This window comes from Phyllobates terribilis, unplaced genomic scaffold, assembly GCF_046119375.1.
Source record: "Phyllobates terribilis strain yellow unplaced genomic scaffold, ASM4611937v1 Scaffold_8__6_contigs__length_399053987, whole genome shotgun sequence".
Taxonomy (NCBI): Eukaryota; Metazoa; Chordata; class Amphibia; order Anura; family Dendrobatidae; genus Phyllobates; species Phyllobates terribilis.
The window spans coordinates 250,553,942-250,576,633 of NW_027362768.1; the positions used below are offsets into that span (position 1 = coordinate 250,553,942).

General features: G+C 40.6%; 1 protein-coding gene across 11 annotated transcripts in view; it reads right to left on the minus strand.

Moving 5' to 3' along the window:
- The window catches only part of L3MBTL2 (L3MBTL histone methyl-lysine binding protein 2), a 100,133-nt gene that overhangs the window by 15,142 nt on the left and 62,299 nt on the right, over nt 1–22,692 (minus strand). For all 11 annotated transcript variants that reach the window (XR_012247753.1, XR_012247754.1, XM_073644147.1 and 8 more), the window contains 5 exons: nt 18,138–18,242; nt 7,546–7,693; nt 6,767–6,849; nt 6,324–6,558; nt 3,727–3,792 (listed from right to left, as the gene is read on the minus strand). Coding sequence is in view for 9 of the 11 variants with exons in the window: in XM_073644147.1 (XP_073500248.1) it covers nt 3,727–3,792; nt 6,324–6,558; nt 6,767–6,849; nt 7,546–7,693; nt 18,138–18,242 (637 nt within the window). In the remaining 2 variants the exon portion in view is untranslated. The remainder of the gene's footprint in view (nt 1–3,726; nt 3,793–6,323; nt 6,559–6,766; nt 6,850–7,545; nt 7,694–18,137; nt 18,243–22,692) is intronic.

Below are 22,692 nucleotides of genomic sequence, written 5' to 3' on the forward strand. Positions count from 1 at the left end.
TCAGGAAAAATCCGGAACATTTCTGGATCGTGGGCACATAGCCTAACTGCAACATCTGGCTGACAAGAGTGAGCCGGCTAGTCTGAAGAGCAGTGATCTCAATGAGAAGAGGACAAGAACACCACTGGATCCCGGAGAAGACAGTGGTAGGTGAGTAAATTAACAAATACACACTACACTACATGCATATAGTGTATGTATTAACTACATAAATAGTAAACAACTAAAAAATAATAGTGTTGGCCCCTTAAAAATATTCTGGGTGAAATGGTGGATGAGGAAAAAGCCAATCTGCGAACTGATTTTTTTTTCAACCGTAGAAATCACATGACAGAAAACATGATTAGTGATGACAAAAATTCTCCATTAAATGTCACTTGCTTAACCCAGCAGGAAGTACTGCGGCGTCTAAAAATCACTAAAGTTGACAAATCCCCGGGCCCGGATGGGTACACTCGCGAGTACTGCAGGAATTAAGTAACGTCATAGATAGACCATTATTTTTAATCTTTAAAGAGTCCATAATAACAGGGTCTGTACCACAGGACTGGCGTATAGCAAATGTGGTGCCAATATTCAAAAAGGGGACAAAAACCGAACTTGGAAATTATAGCCCAGTAATCTTAACCTCTACTGTGGGTAAAATCCTGGAGGGTTTCCTAAGAGATGCTATACTACAGTATCTGAAGAAGAATAACCTCATGACCCAATATCAACATGGGTTTACGAGGGACTGTTCCTGTCAAACTAATCTGATCAGCTTTCATGAGGAGGTAAGTTTCGGACTGGATCAAGGAAATGCAGTAGATGCTGTGTATATGGACTTTTCAAAAGATTTTGATACGGTTCCACACAAAAGGTTGATACATAAAATGAGAACAATGGGGATAGGGGAAAATATATGTATGTGGGTTAAGAACTGGCTCAGTGATAGGAAACAGATGGTGTTTATTAATGGAACACACTCAGACTGGGTCTCAGTTAACAGTAGGGTACCACAGGGGTCAGTATTGGGCCCCCTTCTTTTTAACATATTTATTAATGACCTTGTAGGGGGCATACAGAGTAGTATTTCAATATTTGCAGATGACACTAAACTCTGCAGGGTAATCAATACAGAGGAGGACAATTTTATATTACAGGAGGATCTATGTAAACTAGAAGCTTGGGCTGATAAATGGCAAATGAGCTTTAATCGGGATAAATGTAAGGTAATGCACTTGGGCAGAGGAAATAAAATGGATAATTATATGCTTAATTGTAAAACACTGGGCAACACTGTCACTGAAAAAGACCTGGGTGTATTGGTGGACGACAAGCTCACGTTTGGTGGGCAGTGTCAGGCAGCTGCTGCAAAGGCAAATAAAATAATGGGATGCGTTAAAAGAGGCATAGATGCTCATGAGGAGAACATAATTTTACCTCTATACAAGTCACTAGTGCGACCACACTTAGAATACTGTGTACAGTTCTTGTCTCCGGTGTATAAGAAAGACATAGCTGAACTAGAGCGGGTGCAGAGAAGAGCGACCAAGGTTATTAGAGGACTGGGGGGTCTGCAATACCAAGACAGGTTATTACACTTGGGGTTATTTAGTTTGGAAAAACCAAGGCTTAGGGGTGATCTTATTACCATGTACAAGTATATGAGGGGACAGTACAAAGACCTTTCTACTGATCTTTTTACTCTGAAGCCTCAGACGGGGACAAGGGGGCATCTTCTACGTCTGGAGGAAAGAAGGTTTAATCATAATCACAGACACTGATTCTTTACTGTAAGAGCAGTGAGACTATGGAACTCTCTGCCGCATGATGTAATGAGTGATTCACTACTAAAATTTAAGAAGGGCCTGGATGCCTTTCTTGAAAAGTATAATATTACAGGTTATATATACTAGATTCCTTGATAGGGCGTTGATCCAGGGAACTAGTCTGATTGTCGTATGGAGTCAGGAAGGTATTTTTTTCCCCAATGTGGAGCTTAGTGTTTGCCACATGGGTTTTTTGCCTTCCTCTGGAACAACATGTTAGGCTACGGGTTGAACTAGATGGACTTAGTCTTCCTTCAACCTTAAAAACTATGTTACTATATATACACAGATTTAGTAAAAAAATGAAAAAAAAATTATTAAAAGTTGTTTTAGCCCCAAATTTTTCATTTTCACAAGGGTTAAAGGAAAATAACGGACCCCACTATTTGTTGTGCTATTTCTCCTGAGTACGCAGATACCCCATGTCATCGTAAATTACTGTTTGGGCACATGGCAGTGTTTTGGAGGGGAAGGAGCACTATTTGACTTTTGGAATGTAAATTTGGATGGAATAAATTGTAGACACACTTTTGCATTTTCAGAGGGTCTTTGGAGCGAAAATTGCAGAAACCTCCCAAAAATAACATCATTTATTAAATAACAGCCCTCACAAAATTCTTTTAAGGGTGTGATGAGCATCTTGAACCCATTTATAATTCACAGATTTTTTTCTTTAATACTGGGCCATGAAAATTATTTTTTTTCCACACAAATGTGTCTTTTAGCTCAAAATTTCTTATTTTTACAAGTATAAAGGCAACACTCGAGGAATTCATGTAGGGGTGCAGTGAGCATTTTAAACCCAGAGGTGAATCACAAAATTTTGTAGCATTGAACTTTAAAAATGAAAAATTAAATTTTTTCACTAAAATGTTTTAGCCCCAAGTTATTAATATTCAAAAGGCCTAATAGGAGAAAACAGACCAAAAAATGTGTTATGCATCTTTTCCGGAGTACGCTGATACCCCATATGTGGTCGAAAACTACTATTCAGGCACAGTGGAAAGCTCAGAAGGGAAGGAGCGCCATATTGTAGTGCACATTTTGCTGGACTGGTTTGCGGGTGCCATGTCACATTGGCAAAGTTCTTGAGGTGCCAGAACAGCAGAACCCCTCATAAGTGACCCCATTTTACAAAATACACCCCCTAGTGAATTAATCTCTGGGTTTATACATGCGTGTGCATGTTTATACATGAGCATGTTTATACCATTGGGTGGTGAAAAAAAATAATTACATTTTTACCACTAAGGTAAAAGGTTACATTTTCACAAACAGAAATAAGTAAAAAAATCCCATAATGTGTTAAACAACTTCTCTTGGACATAATACCCTATTTGAAGCTCTATAGTACTGTTTGGCCAGTGCTGTCTGACTTTTGGAGCGCAGATCTTCCTAGAATTGTTTGAGGGTGTCATTTGCAAAGCCCCTGAGGTGTCAGAATAGCAGAAACCCCCTCTAGTGACCCATTTTGAAATAATTGTTTTTAGGACTTAATTGCTTTTTATGCCTTTATTTTGAGAGTGTAGGTTACCAAAAGCGGCGATTCTGGCATTTCTTACTTTCTCTGTGTTCATCGTGCACAATAAATGATGAGATAATTTAACATTTTTTTACTTTTACGATCACAGCGATGCCAAAAACTTCTGTACTGCCCAGTTTTATCACATGCACAAAAGATGGCTGACACTGGCACTCCACCATCACGGGAGGGCAGCTTTCTCCATTCCCCTCTGTATGACTGTGGCATCTAGGGGGCTGTCCCACTGCAATCAGAGATCGCCTCAACCGCAGTATTGGATTTGGGTATCAGATGCAGAATGCAGCCGCCACTAACATCCACATTACAGATACACGATACCTCGAACATGTTAAAACCCGCCCTGGTACCAAAGAAGTATAAAAGAAAACTTACGCCTCTTTCCAAATATCTTCTTTTTTTTCTTGATTTCTTTAGGTCTTTGATTCTCCTCTGGCTGTTCTGCATAAATGGCAAGATAAACGCTCAGATAAAAGCATAAATTGCATTTGTTTAAAGCTGTATATATAGAATCTAGCCTGGGGATCTGGTAGAGGGGATCTCACAAATACAAGTTGTGATAAATCTGACATAAGAACGGATCTCCATGTCTTTGTAAAACGAACAACTGTGTCGTCTTCTTCTTCATCCTTCTACCGTTTTTCTTATTTTAACCCCTTCACAACCTTGCAATTTTCCGTTTTGCGCTTTTGTTCTTTGCTCCCCTTCTTCCGAGAGCCATAACTTTTTTATTTTTCCGTCAATATGGCCATATGAGGGCTTATTTTTTGCGGGACGAGTTGTACTTTTGAATGAAACCATTGATTTTACCATATAGCGTGCTGCAAAATGGGAAAAAAAATTCAAGTGTGGTGAAATAAAAAAAAAAAGTGCAATTCCACAATTGTTTTTTTATTTACCATGTTCACTAAATGCCTTAACTGACTTGGCAATATGATTCCCCAGGTCAGTAAGGCTGTGTGCCCACTATGCGTTTTTCAAGCGTTTTTGATGCGGAATTTCCGCAGCGTAAACGCTTGCAAACCGCTTGGTAATCCGTGCCCCATGATCCCAAATGAAAATCTGCATGTTCTGTGCCCATGCTGCGGAATTTTCCGGAGTGGATTTTCCTTGCAAAAAAATCCGCAGCATGTCCATTATTTGTGCGTTTCTGCATGCGGATTTGAAGTCCCAATGCACTTGAAAAACATAAGTCAAATCCGCATATAAAAAAGCGTCAAAAAACGCGTCAAAAAAGCGTGTAAAATCCGCAAGCGTTTTTACTGCCAAGAACATGCAGAAACGCTGCGGAAATTTTCTGCTTCAATTCTGCATCGTGGGCACATAGCCTAAGAGTATGCAGATACTAAACATTTATATGTTCTTTTTTATTTAAGTGGTGAAAAAAATATCAAAAATTTGTAAGAAAAAAAAATTTGCTTATGTGATCTGGGGATGGCTTATTTTTAGCGCTGAGCTGACATTTTTATTGATACTATTTTGCTGTAGATACAATGTTTTGATTGCTTGTTATTACAATGTTGAGACAGCCAAAAAAATGTAATTCTGGTGTTTTGATATTTTTTTCTCATTACGCCGTTTACCGATCTGATTAATTTACTTTATATTTTGATAGCTCGGGCATTTCTGAATGCAGCGATACCATACACAGTATGTATTTGTTATTTTTTTGTTTTATTTTCAATGGGGCAAAAGAGGGGTGATATTTTTTTAAACTTTTTTTTTTTTTTTACTTGCTTCAGTAGTCCTCTTGGAGACTTGAAGCTGCAATTATCCGATTGCCTGTACTACACATAGCACAGCTTCAGCACTACTATGTATAGCAAAAATATAGATTTCCTATGGACGCCGGCTATGACCTGGCGTTCACAGGAGTATCATTATGCCAAGCACGGGGGTCATCAGCAGACCCGCGGCTTCATGAAAACCCATCGGTGTCGATGGGCGGGACTTGTGATGCGGGTCCACTGTCAGAGACAGATAGAGGCATTTAACTGGTTAACAGCCACAGGTGGATATCTGATCCCCAAAGGTTGTTAGAGGCACAGATCAGATCAGCTGTCATGTGCAGGCAAAGATGCGGGCTCAGCGTCTGAGCCCACATCAAAGGCAGGGACATGATCTTTGATGTACCTATATGCCAAAGGTCGTGAAAGAGTTAATAAAAGAACAATAAAAATTTGGTATTACTGTGTTATATGTATTGACAATGTAATTCATTTTTGCAAGGGAACCAGTCAGCAGGTTTTTAGACCCCAAAGTAAAGTCATCACAGTAAAGTACCTGTAATGCTGATGACTTCCATAACTTTATATTATAAGTTCATGTCTCTGTTATCTTGGAATCCATCGGGCAAATTCTTGTGCAAATGAGCTTGCTAGTGAAGGGGCTCGGCCTGCACCTACAACTGTCAGACTAAGGGGATGACACGGGGGAGGGGGATGATTTACTAATTATTGGGCTTTTGATCACTGTGATAGGGTCTGTGTCAGTGATCAAAAGTCAAGAACCAATAGGAAAATCGCTGTTGTAGCCGGGTGCCGGGCGGGCGCACTGCACATGCCATTCTTCTTCATGAAGAGAAGGAGGAGGGCCGAGGAATGGGTGGAGGTCCAAGGGATGGCGGAGGTACCCTGGAGGACTTGGGGACACAATTTCTCTCTCCTCTGCATGTTATATCATGTCAGAAGAGAGAAATTATTTTAACACCGGATCACACTTTTTTTTTACATGATAGCTGTTATTTATTGAAATACAGCGATCACGTGATCGGGGACCAGAAAGACCGTCCCCGATCATGTTCTCCAGGGTCTCAGCTACCCTTGGTAGCTGAGACCCTGGAGATTTTTGGACTCTGGGGGGTACTACACGCGCTTCCCGATCATCGTTTTAAAACGACAATGAGGGAATAAGGTCCCTTAGTGGGCACCGCTTTTGTAAGACAAAGCTTGTAAAGAATAACTAAAGAGTACCTTCTGCAACAGGTGGCTGAAGCTGGTATCCAGTTAACTCACACCAGCCAACTGGATAGATGTCAGGAGACTCACAGTCCGTCCACTGGTCATAATCATCATCCCAGCCATCAAAGTGAATACGGAGGAGTCTTTGCACTACTCGCACCACAGTGGCCACGCAAATCAACCGGGGTTCCATCAAATCTACAGCTTCTAGCTTCATCCCTGGTGTAAAGCCATGGTTGGGGAAGTCCTGCATTAAAAATTAGAAGAAACATATACAGGAAAGCATCAACTAAATATTTTAAGTATGCTTGTCTTGCATCGATGCGACTATTTTGGTCTCTTCAGGGTCAACCTCTGCAGTTTTGGAATTTCACATTTATTGAACACAATAAAAAACTTCTGGTCAATGTTCCTATATGTACTTTAGGGATCCACAAATGGAACGAGTAACTTACAGTGTTAAATAACAGTGCTGGAGCGGTCTTGGAATTTGTTTTCTTCAGATAACTTTCCCAGGAAAACTCTTCTACAGTATATCCTAGTGAACACAAATGGGACGCAATATATACACACAAACAGTATAGGCTTTTTGTTATATAAAGCTTTTTTTTATATATTTTATATGATGCATTACCTCCATTTTAAATGTATATTTATGACATTTAATTGTATTTACGCTGTACACACCATCTTAAAGTAGCACTCCAGATATTGTTTTTGCTAAACAATGCTAATGAACTAGCAATAGTTTAGCTGTGGAATTAGATTCAGTCCAGCCAAGTTCTTACTATACATTTTAAACATAATATTTTCATATGATCACCTTTATACACAGGTTGTCAGTGTCTGACTAATCCCATAGTCTGAACTACAGGAAAGCATATATTCACCTCAGATCTCTCCTGGCAGGTCACAGGCACCTTTATCCCTATCCAAATACAGCCGCCTTGTTCTTCTGCCTGTCCTCCAATACAGCTACAGATTTCATTTCTGACTCATATGAGGGAGCAGTGATATAAGAGGTGTGCTCATATAATGAGTAGCTGCAGAATTATAGAACTTCCCAGACTCCCACAGCTTGTCTATATTCGATGTGTGTGCAGAATATCCAATGTATTTTAAGCAATACAGCTTCAATCTGACACCCCTGCCTTCTGCTCGACAGAGAAAAACTCGTCACAAGCAGGAGGCAGTCTAAGTATATAATGCTTTAAAACTTAAATAAAATAAATACCCTTTGGAAGTGTGAGTTCAATCTTATTCTTTTCACAGAATCCTGCAGGAAAAATGGAGTTTGATGTTGCATGATAGCAAAACCATCCTGAATCATCAGCAGATGAATTGCTGTCCATGGCTATCATCAAATAGCCTTCCAACAAAACCTAGAAAAACAAGACAACTACTTAAAATCCACCAATAACCATTTTCAAGCGCAGACAGATCAGTTCCAGTCTAACTAAAATTCACTTAACATATCAAGGAAATAATTATTTGATCCCTTGCTGTCTTTGTAAGTTTGCCCACTGACAAAGACATGATAAGTCTATAATTTTAAGGGTAGGTTAACTTTAACATTGAGAGATAGAATATCCCCCCAAAATATCAAGAAAATCACATAGTATAAATTAGATACATTTATTTGCGTTTTGCAGTGAGAAATAAGTATTTGATCCCCTACAAACCATTATGAGTTCTGGCTCCTACAGACCAGTTAGATGCTCCTAATCAACTCGTTACCTGCATTAAAGACAGCTGTCTTACATAGTCATCTGTATAAAAGACTCCTGTCCACAGACTCAATTAATCGGTCAGACTCTAACCTCTACAACATGGGCAAGACCAAAGAGCTTTCTAAGGATGTCAGGGACAAGATCATAGACCTGCACAAAGATAGAATGGGCTACAAAACCAGAAATGCTGCCTATGACCCAAAGAACACCGTCCCCACTGTCAAGCATGGAGGTGGAAACATTATGTTTTGGGGGTATTTCTCTGCTAAGGGCACAGGACTACTTCACCGCATCAATGGGAGAATGGATGGAGCCATGTACTGTAAAATCCTGAGTGACAACCTCCTTCCCTCGGCCAGGACATTAAAAATGGGTCGTGGCTGGGTCTTCCAGCAAGACAATGACCCAAAACATACAGCCCAGGCAACAAAGGAGTGACTCAAAAAGAAGCACATTAAGGTCATCGAGTGGCCTAGCCAGTCTCCAGACCTTAATCCCATAGAAAACTTATGGAGGGAGTTGAAGCTCCGACTTACCAAGCGACAGCCTCAAAATCGGAATGATTTTGAGATGATCTGCAAAGAAGAGTGGACTAAAATTCCTCTTGACATGTGCACAACCCTCATCATCAACTACAAAAAATGTCTGACTGCTGTGCTGCCAACAAGGGTTTTGCCACCAAGTATTAAGTGTTGTTTGCCAGAGGAATCAAATACTTATTTCTCACTACAAAATGCAAATAAATTTATACAATGTGATTTCCTTGATTTTTTTTGTGGGATATTCTATCTCTCAATGTTAAAGTTAACCTACCCTTAAAATTATACACTGTTCATGTTTTTGTCAGTGGGCAAACTTACAAAAACAGCAAAGGATCAAATAATTATTTCCTTCACTGTACATTTAAAAACTAGATTTTAGAGAACCCAAATATGCATGAGGACAGCATATGATACTTATATTGTACTGGACAATTTTCAATTAATAGCCACAGACTGGAGACTGACCGTACCGCCAAAACAATATTCAGCAGAAAATAGGAAAATAATTTTCCCATTCATTAACACTTCCCTGTAAAGTAGAGGGCTCAATATCACTAATTTTAATGCACTACGGGTAGAACAGGGATGTAATAGGTCTACTGTTAGTGTTTATTCGCAGGGTGTGTATTATACACACAATTCTGCTACATATGCATTGACACACAGCTCAGCTACATGTACACATATAGACACACACAACTCAGCTACATTTACATTTACAGACACACACAGCTTTGCTACATGTACACTACATGAACATATAGACACACAGTTCCGCTACATGTACATTTGCAGACGCATACGGGTCTGCTAAATATGCACATATAGAGATACACACACCCTGTCATTACATGCACATTTTATGACACACAGCTCTGCTACATGCACATTTACAAACAAACACACACACACTATACATTACCACATCTTGCAGGACCTGAACGGAGGCTGCACAAGCTGAGCAGCTGAAGGACCTTTCAGGTCTTGTGATCAGTCACATGACCTGAAAAGGTCCTCGTGTTAATCAGGTGGAAGGTCCTTCAGCTGCTCAGCTCATGCAGCAGCCGTTCAGGTCCCGCTACGCTTCCTCTCCTGCTATGCACCGATCACATAGATCAGAGTGGGGCAGGAGGAGAGCAGCTCTATTAGTGATCGGGAAAGAAGCTGTCTCAGAATTCTCCTCCATCACAGGAAGAAGCCTTCGGACTGTAACACGCACACAACTTATAGCAAGAGTTTTTCTTGCTAAAAAGTGTGTCTTATATTCCGTAAACACAAACACACACACACTCAGCAGGTGAAATAAATATTGAACATGTCACCAATTTTCTAAATAAATATATTTCTAAAGGTGCTATTGACATGAAATTCTCACTAGATTTCAGTAAAAACCCATCCAATCCACACAGGCACAGAAATCAAGACATAGATGTCCATAAATTAAGCCATGGAAAGTCATGACACCAGCTGAAATCTATCAGTAATTGGAAATCAATTCTGCTGTCTAATTACTGAAAAATAATATCAGTGAAATATAATATCAGCTGCTTCAACTGATGACCTATAAAAGGGTGTCTCATTACCAAGGTGCCACACAAGAAACATTTAATGATGGGTAAAACCAGTGAGCTGTCTCAAGACCTTCCCAACCTTATTGTTGCAAACCATACTAATGGCATTGGTTACAGAAGAATTTCTAAACTACTGAAGGTGCCAGTGAGCACTGTTGGGGCCATAATCTGAAAGAGGAAAGAACATAATTTCACTATGAACCGGACCCAAACAGGTGTTCCCCATAAGATTTCAGATAGAGGAGTGACAAGAATACTCAGAAGAGTTGTCCAACAGCAAAGGACCGCCGGTGGAGAGCTACAGAAAGACCTGGAATCAGCAGGTACAATTGTTTGAAAGAAAACTATAAGTAATTCACTAAACCTCCATGGCCTGTAGGGCCATGACGCAATATTCTATTACTGAGCAAAAAGCATGTTTAATACATCTATATCTCTATATACACACTGTGGCTTGCAAAAGTACTCATCCCCATCCCCCCTTGGCATTTTTCATGTTTTGCTACCTCACAACCTGGAATTTCACTATGTTTTTTGAGGGTTTGCATCAGTTCATGTAAAGAACATGCCTACAACTGTGAACATTTGGTTTTCTTTTTATTGTGAAGCAAACAACAAATAGGTCTAAATAACTGAAAACTTCATTGTGCATAATTATTCACCCACATAAAATCAGTACTTTGTAGAGCCTCCTTTTGTAGCAATTACATCCTCAAGTTGCTTTGGATAAGTCTCTGAGCTTTCCACATCTTGCCACTGGGATTTTTGCCCATTCAAGGCAAAACTGGTTCAGCTCCTTCAAGTTAGATGGTTTCCTCTGGTGAACATCAATCTTCAAGTCTGACCACAGATTCTCAATTGGATTAAGGTCTGGGCTTGGACTCGGCCACTCCAAAACATTTACAAGTTTCCCCTTAAACCACTCGAGTGTTGCTTTAGCAGTATGCTTTGGGTCACTGTCTTGTTGGAAGGTGGACCTCTGTCCCAGTCTCAAATCACTGACAGACTGAAAACAGGTTTGCTCAAGAATATCCTTGTATTTTGCATCATCCAACTTCCCCTAGACTCGGACCATTTTCTCTGTCCCTGCTGCCGAAAAACATCCCCAAAGCATGATACTGCCACTACCATGTTTCACTGTGGAAATGGTGTTCTTGGGGTGATGAGCTGTGTTGGTTTGGCGCCAGACATATTGTTTACTTTGGTGGCCAAAAAGTTCAATTTTGGACTCATCTGACTACAGCACCTTCCTTCATACACTTGGGGAGTCTCACATGTCTTTTGGCAAACTCAAAACGAGCCTTTCAGTTTTTGTCAGTAAAGGCTTTTTTCTGCCCACTTTTTAATAAAAGCCTCCTCTATGGAGTGTATGGCTTATTATGGTCGTATGGACAGATACTCCAGTCTATGCTTGGGAACTCTGCAGCTACTACAGAGTTACTTTTGGTCTCCGTGCTGCCTCCCTAATTAATGTCCTCCTTGCCCAGGCTGAGAGTTTTGGTGGCGGCCCTCTCTTAGCAAGTTTGTTGAGTTAATATGTCCTATCCATTTGATGATATTGGATTTCATGGTGTTCTGAGGGATCATCAGAGATTGGGATATTTATTTTACAACCCAACCCTGACTTGGTGTTGTTTGGTTAGTGGTGCCTCTTGCCGAATGGTGTTGCAGGTGTTGTGGCCTTTCAGAAAACGTGTATATATATTGATAGACCATGTGACACTTAGATTGCACACAGGATGACTTCCTTTAACTAAGCACGTGATTTATAAAGGGAATTACTTGCACCAGAAATTTTTAAGGGCTTCATAGCAAAAGGGGTGAATACATATGCATATGACAATTTTTAGATAAATAAGATTAAATAATTAATTTATGTCTATATTTGTCTCACATCACCAACTTAAGAGTATTTAGTGTTGATGCATCACATACACATCGGATTACAAGTATATTATACATATACATACATATTATACAGATACACACAAACATACATATACATTATTCTCCATGGTTTTAATTACGATACAAGTACGATATAGCGAGTATGAAACCATTTTAACTTTCTATGAACGCAGATGTTTTAAGGCTATTGTAATTGGGGACTAATTCCTCCATTGCTATTCATTTTTTTTCCCAATTTAATTGTGCAGGAAAAAAATAATTTAATTTTATTCTACCGAATAAGTAATTTTAAATATGAACCATTTATGTGGTCGCTGTCATTTCAAACAATTGGTTCACACTGAATAGTTAAAAAGAACCTGCCATCAGTATTTTATACCACAAATTAACAGCACATATTTAAAGGTGATTTAATGCAGACAAAATCCTTATAGGGGTATTCCCATCTCCAAGATCCTATCCCAATATGTAGTGTAACGGGTCTGGGAGGTGGAACCTCTGAGCAACTATACAAGGGGGCAGTCCTTGTAAGGAAGCGGGTGGCTCCCAGGGAAGGCGGGCAGGTAGTCACGGCTAGTGACGGGGACAGTCTCTGGGTAGAAGGGCAGGAGGACACGGCAGGTGACGGGGACAGTCTCTGGGTAGAAGGGCAGGAGGTCACGGCAAGTGACGGGGACAGTCTCTGGGTAGAAGGGCAGGAGGTCACGGCAAGTGACGGGGACAGTCTCTTGACAGGCGGGTGGTCACGGCAAGTGACGGCAGAGCCTCCAGGTAGGCTAGCAGGCAGGTAGCAGAGGAGCGCTCCCAGGTGAGCGGGCAAGAGTCTCTGGACAGGCAGGTGGTCACGGCAAGTGACGGCGGAGCCTCCAGGTAGGCTAGCAGGCAGGTAGCAGGTGAGCGCTCCCAGGTGAGCGGGCAAGAGTCTCTGGACAGGCAGGTGGTCACGGCACGTGACGGCAGAGCCTCCAGGTAGGCTAACAGACAGGTAGTAGGTGAGCGCTCCCAGGTGAGCGGGCAGACTGATCCATAGACAGACTGGCAGGGCTGGTAGGCAGACTGTCGGACCGCAGATAGATAAGTAACAGGCAGGAATCAGGCAGGTAACTGGCAGGTAACTGGTAACGGGACCTGAGGGCTGAAGCAGAGTTGAAAGGCTTTGCAACAACATTGCTCGGGCACCTCCATTTTGGAGGAGGTGCCTTATATATGGTGAGGTCCTCCGGCCATTGGCCGGGGACTCCTTAGGACGGCGCGCGCGGCCCCCTTAAGAGAGGGGGAGCGCGCACGCGCGCGCCCTAAGCACAGAGGCCGGGAAGCAGCGCGCGCTGCCAGCAGAGCGGGAGGAAGCCGCCGGGCTTGGAGCGGAGAGGTGAGGGGAACGGCGTCCCTGCCTAACAGGAGGCAGGGACGCCGACGCTACATGTAGTAGGTGTAATAATAATGATATTAGCAAATACCTCCAATTAGAAATGTAGTATAGCTTTTTTGATTCGCTATGTCTCTTTCCTCATGTGCAGGCATTCCAGGGCCTTAGGTATCCATGGTTACGTCCACTGACAGTTAGTTATCTAGCTGCCAGTGGTCGTAACCGTGGATACCTAAGGTCCTGCAATGCCTGCACATGAAGTAAGTGACATAGCGAATCAAAATTACTACACTACATTTCTAATTGAAGGTATTTGCTAATATTATTATTATTACACCTACTACATATTGGGATAGGATCTTGGAGATGAGAATACCCCTTTAAGTTTCTTGTTTTAGAGAACTCCATAGTTGAAATTGTATGCCAATGAGCCATCAGTGCATTTTTGAAAGCAAGCCAACAAGCAGCTGGCAAAAAGCCATATAGAGGACACAGCTAGCATGTTAAAAAGGTGCTCTGGTCAGAGGAGACGAAAGTAGAACTTTTTGGGCTAAATGCAAAATGCTATGTGTGGTGGAAAACTAACACTGCACATCACCACCATCAAACATTGTGGTGGGTGCATCATGCTGTGGGGATGCTTTTCTTCAGCAGGGACAGGGAAGCTGGTCAGAGATGGATGGGAAGATGGATGGAGCTAACTATAGGATAATCTCGGAAGAAAGCTGTTGGAGGCTGCAACAGAAGTTCACCTTCCAGCAGGAAAACAACCCTAAACATGTTGCCATACAATGGATGGTTCAGATCAAAACATATTCACGTGTGTGAATGGCCCAGTCACAGTCCAGGCCTAAAGCCCACTGAGAATCTGTGGAAAGACTTGAAAATTGTCGTTCACAGACGACTCCATCCAATCTCACTGAGCTAGAGCTAGTTTACACAGAATAATGGTCAAAAATGTCACCTCTACATGTGCAAAGCTGGTAAAGACAGACCCCATAAGACTGCAGCAGTAATTGCAGATGAAGGTCATCCTACAAAGTTTTGACGCAGGGGGGCTGAATACAAATGCACATCCCAATTTTCAGATTTATATTTTTAAAACGTTTAGAAAACCCATGAATCATTTCCTTTACACTTAACAAATACTTGCAACTTTGTGTTGGTATATCACATAAAATCCCAATAAAATATATTTAAGTTTGCGGATGTATCATGAAAAAAATGTGGAAAAGTTGACGGGGTATGAATACTTTTTCAAGGCACTGTATGTTATGTAAGACCTCTCTAACGTATAGGTTTATTTCCACAGACAGGGCTCAGTAAAAGCCTGTTTATTTTGAGAGACAAGACAACTTTTTTGATGATATTGTTCCTTACATATTATTTTTTGATCGCATTTTAATTCCCCTTTTTTTGCCATGGTTTTATGGAAAACAGTTTTTGTGTTAGTGTGACAGTTTTATAGCTCCGGTCCTTTTGGATGCGGTGATACCAAATATGTATACGTTTTTTTTTTTTACATAAAAAAAATAATTAATTGGCGTAATATTTTTCAAGATTTTTGTTGTGCATTTTGCAATATTATATATTTTTTTTAATATTTGCCCCTTTCCTTTCAACCATGTAAGTGCCAGGGTCACTACTGAGAGTTACAAAGCCGGAGACAGAGCAGGCACAGGGCCCTGGCTAATGCTGCAGGCGCTCAGCAGTCAGTTCGCAGACAGCCTGAGCTTCCGTGTTAAGAGCGGCGGCCACAGCACCTGAGCCTGCATGATCACGTGGACATATTGGCAAGTCCATTTGCAGCAAGACCTTGGAATATAGGACTTCTCACTATGTCTAATGTCGAGAAGGGGTTAATGGAAAGCTCAATTAATTACAATTAATGTGCCTTTTCACATGTCCTTTTTTACTTTTTGCGGACCGGCGTGCTTTTAAATACAAGGGCTGAAGTTCAATCCCAGTGGGGCCCTGTTAGAAACTATAATCTAACATGCACAGAAATAGAGGGATTCCTGCACTTCATTCATTAGGTAGCGCAGACAGAAGCAGCATGGAGGACATTACACAGCAATACCGAGCTCTGCTGCTGTCATTCCAGCTCTGGCATGGGGTAAAATACAGGATTACCCATGTCTATACAGTTGTTTGAAGCATATCCTATTTAAAATACTCCACAAAATAAAAAAAGAAGGGGCAAGTCACGTTTTTGACAAAAATAAGAAAATAGTGAAGGAAACCTCTTTGTCAAATTTAAAGGCTGGAAAAACTGCTCTTAAACTCTTAAAAAAAACTCCAGGAAAAGAAAAACTCTACAAAATATACCCCACCCACCCGACAAAAAAAACCAGCATTTCCTGAAGTGTTTTGTGTTTGAAAAACATGTTTTTGAATGCTTCAAACTCAGTGTGAACACAGCCTTAGAAGGTTCAGGGCGATTTCGTTTTCCCACTGTGCTCCTCACTCCTGCCCTATCCACAGAATATACTGGATGTAACTTGACGCCTGAATGTACTGGCAGTCTATCTTATCTTGAGCAAAATTGATTTGAGCTGGTTTTCAGAGTGGATGATGAATTCCCGGAGGCAGGAGGTAGGTGGAGAAGTGGCTCATAAGTGGAAAAAGAAAATATATTTTCTGATAACTTATATTACAAACTTGTTTTTTTTATATCTGATTGTAATATTGATTTAAAGAAGCACTTCTTCTATCAAAGATTTTATCCTCTTAGTATATTGCAGTCATCATATCATACAGCACTGTGTATGTGTATTTACAATTGCTCATTTTGCCTTTCTATCCAGCTAATTCTTCTATTTTTTTCTGTAGCAACAGGAAATCTCTTTTCCCTGCCAAAATCATTCTCTTCAACTCCTGACCAATCTGCTCCCTCCTCCCCCTGCCAGGGACTTTTACAGTGACTTATGACTAATGCAGGGAAAATGTATCTCCTGTTTCTACATAGAGCTTAGAAGGATTCAGATCGGCAGTTTTTAATCATGTGATGTTAAGAGACCTAATGGAAAAGAGAAGAATTATCTGGGTAGAAAGGCAAAATGAGCAATTGGAAGTGCAAAGTGCTGTATAATAAGATGATTGTAATATTTTAAGAGGATAAAAACTGATGATAGGAGGAGGAGGGGGTGCTTCTTTAAGCTCAGCTTGTTGTAAGTACAGTTCCCATTTAACAGATCGCTCACAAGTCCTTTCAGAAGTTTTTTTTTTGTGGGCAGACTGTTCACAAAAATTAAAAAATAGGGAGACACATCCTACTTTCATGTGTGTTGCGGACCAAAGTTGCCCATTTAAGTGAATGGGTCAATGAGAAAAAACAGATAGCACTTGGATGTTCACTGTGTAGTGGTTAGGAAAAAGTTTTTTAATTTTCTTTTTCATATGAAAAAAAAAAGGTTATACATCAATTGTAAAACCTGACACGGGAACCAGAAATGGATCCAGAAGAAATCAGAAAAAAATGACGCATGAGATCGGCTTCAGGACATTGGCATATTTGCAATTTTCACTCAGCAACATCAACTGCGTGCTTATTTCTGAAAAAAACACCCGTGGGAACAAAATAGTCACTGTACCATAGATTAATTCACTGAGTAGTACAATTTACAAAATGGAGTCACGTTTGGGGTTTTACTTGTTCTGGCACCTCCGGGGCTCTATAAACGGAGTCTGCAAATCATTCCAGCTAAATCTGAGCTTTAAAAGTCAAATGGTGCTCCTTCCCTGCCGAGCGCCCAAGCAGTAGTTACCGACCACATATGGGGTATAGTCGCAGTCAGAAACAATTATGTACTAAATGATGGGTTCCATTTTCTCCTATTTCCCCTGGTGAAAACGAAAAATTGGTGGCTAATATAACAGTCCAGTGGCTATTGCTTGCAATGTCCAGGTGGATTTCATTACACAACAGGAAGTCAGAGACTAAAATGGGCACATTGGTCTCTGGAAAAATTGTAAGATATCTAATTTTTAGTTTCAATACAGATTGTGATAAGAAAAACAAAAGTTTTAAAAAATATTTATGACACAAAAACCTGATTTAAACAATGGTTCCTTTTCTGATGACACATTCCCTTTACGATAGCAACTATCTGAAGTCTTCTTTTGATGTTGCCAATTATGGGCTTCTGATTTGTTCCATATACAAGCTTTGCAAACCTGTCAGCAGGTTTTTGCTATCCAATCTGACAGCAGCATGATGTAGGGAGAGAGACCCTGATTACAGTGATGTATCACTTAGTTTTCTGGGTGCAGCAGTTATGATAAAGTCACAGTTTTCTCTGCGGCAGACCTGAGATGTTGAGCTGTGTATATACCCGTCCACACCACAGCTATCGGTGTACACTATATAGTGAGAGAGCTGCTGCTGGGGATGTGGTTGGACTACCTTGCACGTACTAAATTGTCCTGTATGATAATCTCTTGCTGATAAAACACTGATTGTATTGAAACCGCAAAACACAGCCCAGTAAGTGACACATTCCTGCAATCAAGGTCTCTGCTCCTACATTATGGAGCTCTTGGATTACATAGCAACAGACAGATTCCCTTTAAGATGTAGACTGACCTGTAGAGCAGGCCATATAGATGCAGTATCTGATGGGTGACTGTTATTTCACTCAACTACTCCATGAATATGGAGGGGGATTTTTCAATGGGATTTTTCATTTTGATTGACGAGTGACACCTACCTTGCCCACAGTGGCAACACATATATTACCAAGATTGAGAGGGTCAATGGCTTCAAGTTTCATTCCTTCCTCAAACCAAATACCTTTGGGATAGACAATTCTCACCTAAAAAAAGAAAAATACAGACCTGTAACGCAGCGGTATTGGCTTGTTCATTAGGTGACTTTTCAGCATCCTTTATACATATGTGCTCTGCCATTTTACTTATAATAAAGTGTCAAAGTTTATAATAAAGCATAAACTAATAATAATAATTGTTTCTCATGTGATTTCTATGTTTTCTTAGCAGTGACTTCAAGCATAAGTCATGTGAAATACAAAAAGCTGACGGAGACAGAAAAAAAAATAATTGGGACTTTTTATCCTTTAATGACCAGTAATGTAAATATGTTATATGGGCACGTGGGGGAAGGATATGGGGCAGGCTCCTTATATGGTGGGTGCCAGCATCTAAATGGTTCGAATAGGGAGGTGGGTGATAAGGATGTAATGTTAGAGGGGTAATATATTTTGTTAGGCTGTTTTCACATTGCGTTCTGTGTCCTCGCCAGGGCTTATGTCCAAAATCCCCCGCAATATGGGGTCCAGGTGTATGTGCTGACGAGGCCATAGGCTTGTACGCCTACTGGAGGTGGACACAGACACAGTAAACTGCATCTGGGTGTCTGTCATATCAAAAGGTTAATACACCTGAATATTTAAGAAAGTAAAAGAAAGGTTTTGTCTTTCTTGGGACAAGATCTATGTGTGCAGAATTATTGGGCAACTACAGTATTAGTGTGCAGAATTATGTAACGGAATTAAAAACTTCAATTTCTCCATCTGAATTGTTTATTTTCATCTGCTAAAGTGAGAATAATAACAAAACTCTAAATGTACAAAAATACATTTGACATTAAAAAAAAAAAAATACCATTGACCAATCTAACCGCCCTTATTTTCAATACCAGTGATAAGCCTTTGTGACAGAGTCACTGGTCTGATATACGAGGGGAGGTATGTGTCACTCAGGATGCTCTCCTGTGTGAATTGAAACCTACTGAATTTCTGCTAGCATGTTATATGCTGGGGGGTTAACTCTCTTAAAAGGATGTGGTTTTAAGGGAATGACAAAGAGGGTGGGAGGCCATTCCTCAAGTTCTCAATAGGGTTTATGTCATGAGAGGAAGCAGCCATGTCATTATTTTTTCATCTTTAAGGCCTTTACTGGTAGCCAAGCAGTGGAGTACTGCAATGAATGTGATGGAGCATTGCCCTGCATAAAATTCATGGTTTTCTTGAAAGATGCAGACTTTTTCCTGTACCACTGCTTGAAGAAAGTGTCTAAAACCTGGCAGACTTTTTCCTGTACCACTGCTTGAAGAAAGTGTCTAAAACCTGACAGTAGGTTTGGGACCTGAAAAGATCTAACTAGCTCATCTTTAATAATACCAGCCTACAGCAGTGTCCTACCTCCACCTTGCTGGTGTGCGAGTCAAAATGGAGGTCTGTGCCAGTTACTGATCGAGTCACAGGCCCATCAAGAGACAATCTCATTTCACCACATCTTTGAAAAATCTGTCTTCAGATATTTCTTGACCCAGTCTTGACGTTTGCCCTTCAGTGTCTTGTTCAGTGGTGGTCTGGTTCAGCCTCCTTACCTCGGCCATGCCTCTGAGCACCTTGTACTTCTGGGCTCTCCAGGGAGCTTGCAGTTCTGGAGTATGACGGCATTCGAGGCTTCCTGGTCACTTCACTTTGATTCTTCTGAAGTCTTTGGCAGTTAATGGGCGTTTTTTTTTTTTTTTTATGTTTTTGTGACCCTGTAGACTATTTGCAACAAAATTTTTGATGGTTCTGTGATCACACCCCAATATCTAAGCAGTTTCAAGAGTGCTTCATTCCTGTCTAAGACTATATTCACACATCATGTTTTTTTCAGTGTTTTTTGCTGCAGATCTTTATGCAAATTTTCAGCTGTGTTTTTCAGTACCAGCAAAGTCTATGAGAAACCAGAATTTTCTGTTCACACATCATGGTTTCTTTTGTTGCGTATTTTGTGCCTTGCAGCCTTTTTTGGAAAATAGAGCATGTCACTTCTTTCAGCATTTTTTCACCCATAGGGTGGTGAAAAAAGCTGAAAAAAACATGAGGTGTGAACATGGCTATCAGGTTTTGCTGCGTTTTTAGTGAAAATAAGCAAGTACAGCAGTATGTGAAACACATTTATTTTGTGATTTTACCATCTTTTCTTGGTCACTGAGATGGTTGTTTGAATTAGGAGAGTTTAATTAAATTAGTGATGTGTATATTTTAAACACTGGCTGAGCTACCTGTGAGATTGAACTATACCTGTGGCCCAGTGAGGTGTGAAATTGAGTAATGCCTGTGCAACTGAATGGCAGACACCACAATGTGAAAGTAAATAGTGTCCTACACCCTCGAAGTGAATTGAGTTTGTTTGTTAAATTATTCCTGAACAATTCACCTCCCCCCACTGTTATACCAAAACCAGAATGAGATTTTTTTTCCATTGAACTTTATGTACATGCATAAAAGAGACAAAGCACGAACAAGAGAGACAATTCTTCAAAAAAAACACACCAAAAAATGCATAAAAAACACTGCAAAACCTGCGTTTTTGACACAGCTTCTTTCCTGCCAGAAATCAGGTTTTGCTGCAGATTTGTGATGCAAAAAAAACCATGATGTGTGAACATAGCCTTAGACTTGAAACAGTTTATGACTAGAGTGAAATCTCTATTTTTGGCTTATTTTGCCTGAGAAATACAAGCTGACTAAATATTCTGCACATCTTAATAAAGGATGTTGTATCCTTAGGCCACACCCTCCTCATTACACAAATAAACATCACCTGATCTTCTTCATCCAATGAGCATTAAAGTTTATACAGCTTCAAGTTGGAAAATCAGCATAAAAAAATAATGATCTGGTCAAAACATCCCTAATAATTGTGCACCCAGTGAAAATACTATGACCCTGATTCGTCAAGACCGGAAATTTTCACGTTGGTATTGATGAGTTGTGCTGGAGTCAAATGCTCCAGATTCTTAATGAATCAGGTACATCTAAAAAGTGGTGTGTGCCTCACAACAAATCCCACTCCAGTCTGGGACTGAAGTAAGATTTGTGGAGTAGCAAAAGGCACCGCTCGTCATGAATTTGAAGACATGATATCGCCCTGCCCCGTCCTCAAAGCTTTGCCCACTTTGAGTGGGGCGAAAATGTCATGAGAATGCCAAAAGTCACAACATTTTAGTACAGCCTCGGGTTGCGTCAAAACTTTGCAACTTTTCAAAGCTTTCTATAGCAGAATTTTGGCATAAAAGCTTTGATGAATTAAGCCCTAAGACTATATATTTTGTATTAGGAAAACTGTGTATAGATTTTTCACTGGTAAACATTTCTATGCTACAAGTGCTTCTCACAATATTAGAATATCATCAAAAAGTTCATTTATTTCAGTTCTTCAATACAAAAAGTGAAACTCATACTATATAGAGTCATTACAAACAGAGTGATCTATTTCAAGTGTTTACTTGTGTTAATGTTGATGATTATGGCTTACAGCCAATGAAAATACAAAAGTCATTATCTCAGTAAATTAGAATAATTAGCAAAAAACACCTGCAAAGGCTTCATAAGCGTTTAAAAAGGTCCCTTAGTCTGTTTCAGTAAGCTCCACAATCATGGGGAAGACTGCTGACTTGACAGATGTCCAGAAGGCAGTCATTGACACTCCACAAGGAGGGTAAGCCACAAAAGGTCATTGCTAAAGAAGCTGGCTGTCCACAGAGTGCTGTATCCTAGCATATTAATGGAAAGTTGAGTGGAAGGAAAAAGTGTGGTAGAAAAAGGTGCACAAGCAACCGGGATAACCGCAGCCTTGAAAGGATTGTTAAGAAAAGGCCATTCAAACATTTGGGGAAGATTCACAAGGAGTGGACTGGTGCTGGAGTCATTGCTTCAAGAGCCACCACACACAGACGTATCCCGGCCATGGGCTACAAGTGTCGCATTCCTTGTGTCAAGCCACTCATGACCAATAGACAACGCCAGAAGCGTCTTACCTGGGCCAAGGAGAAAAAGACCTGGACTGTTGCTCAGTGGTCCAAGGTGTTGTTTTCAGATGAAAGTAGATTTTGCATTTCATTTGGAAATCAAGGTCCCAGAGTCTGGAGGAAGAGTGGAGAGGCCACAATCCAAGCTGCTTGAGGTCTAGTGTGAAGTTTCCACAATCAGTGATGGTTTGGGGAGCCATGTCATCTGCTGGTGTAGGTCCACTGTGTTTTATCAAGACCAAAGTCAGCGCAGCCATCTACCAGGAAATTTTAGAGCACTTCATGCTTCCCTCTGCCGACAAGGTTTTCGGAGATGGAAATTTCATTCTCCAGCAGGACTTGGCACCTGTCCACACTGCCAAAAGTACCAACACCTGGTTTAAAAGCAACAGTATCACTGTGCTTGATTGGCCAGCAAACTCGCCTGACCTTAACCCCATAGAGAATCTATGGAGTATTGTCAAGAGGAAGATGAGACACCAGACCAAACAATG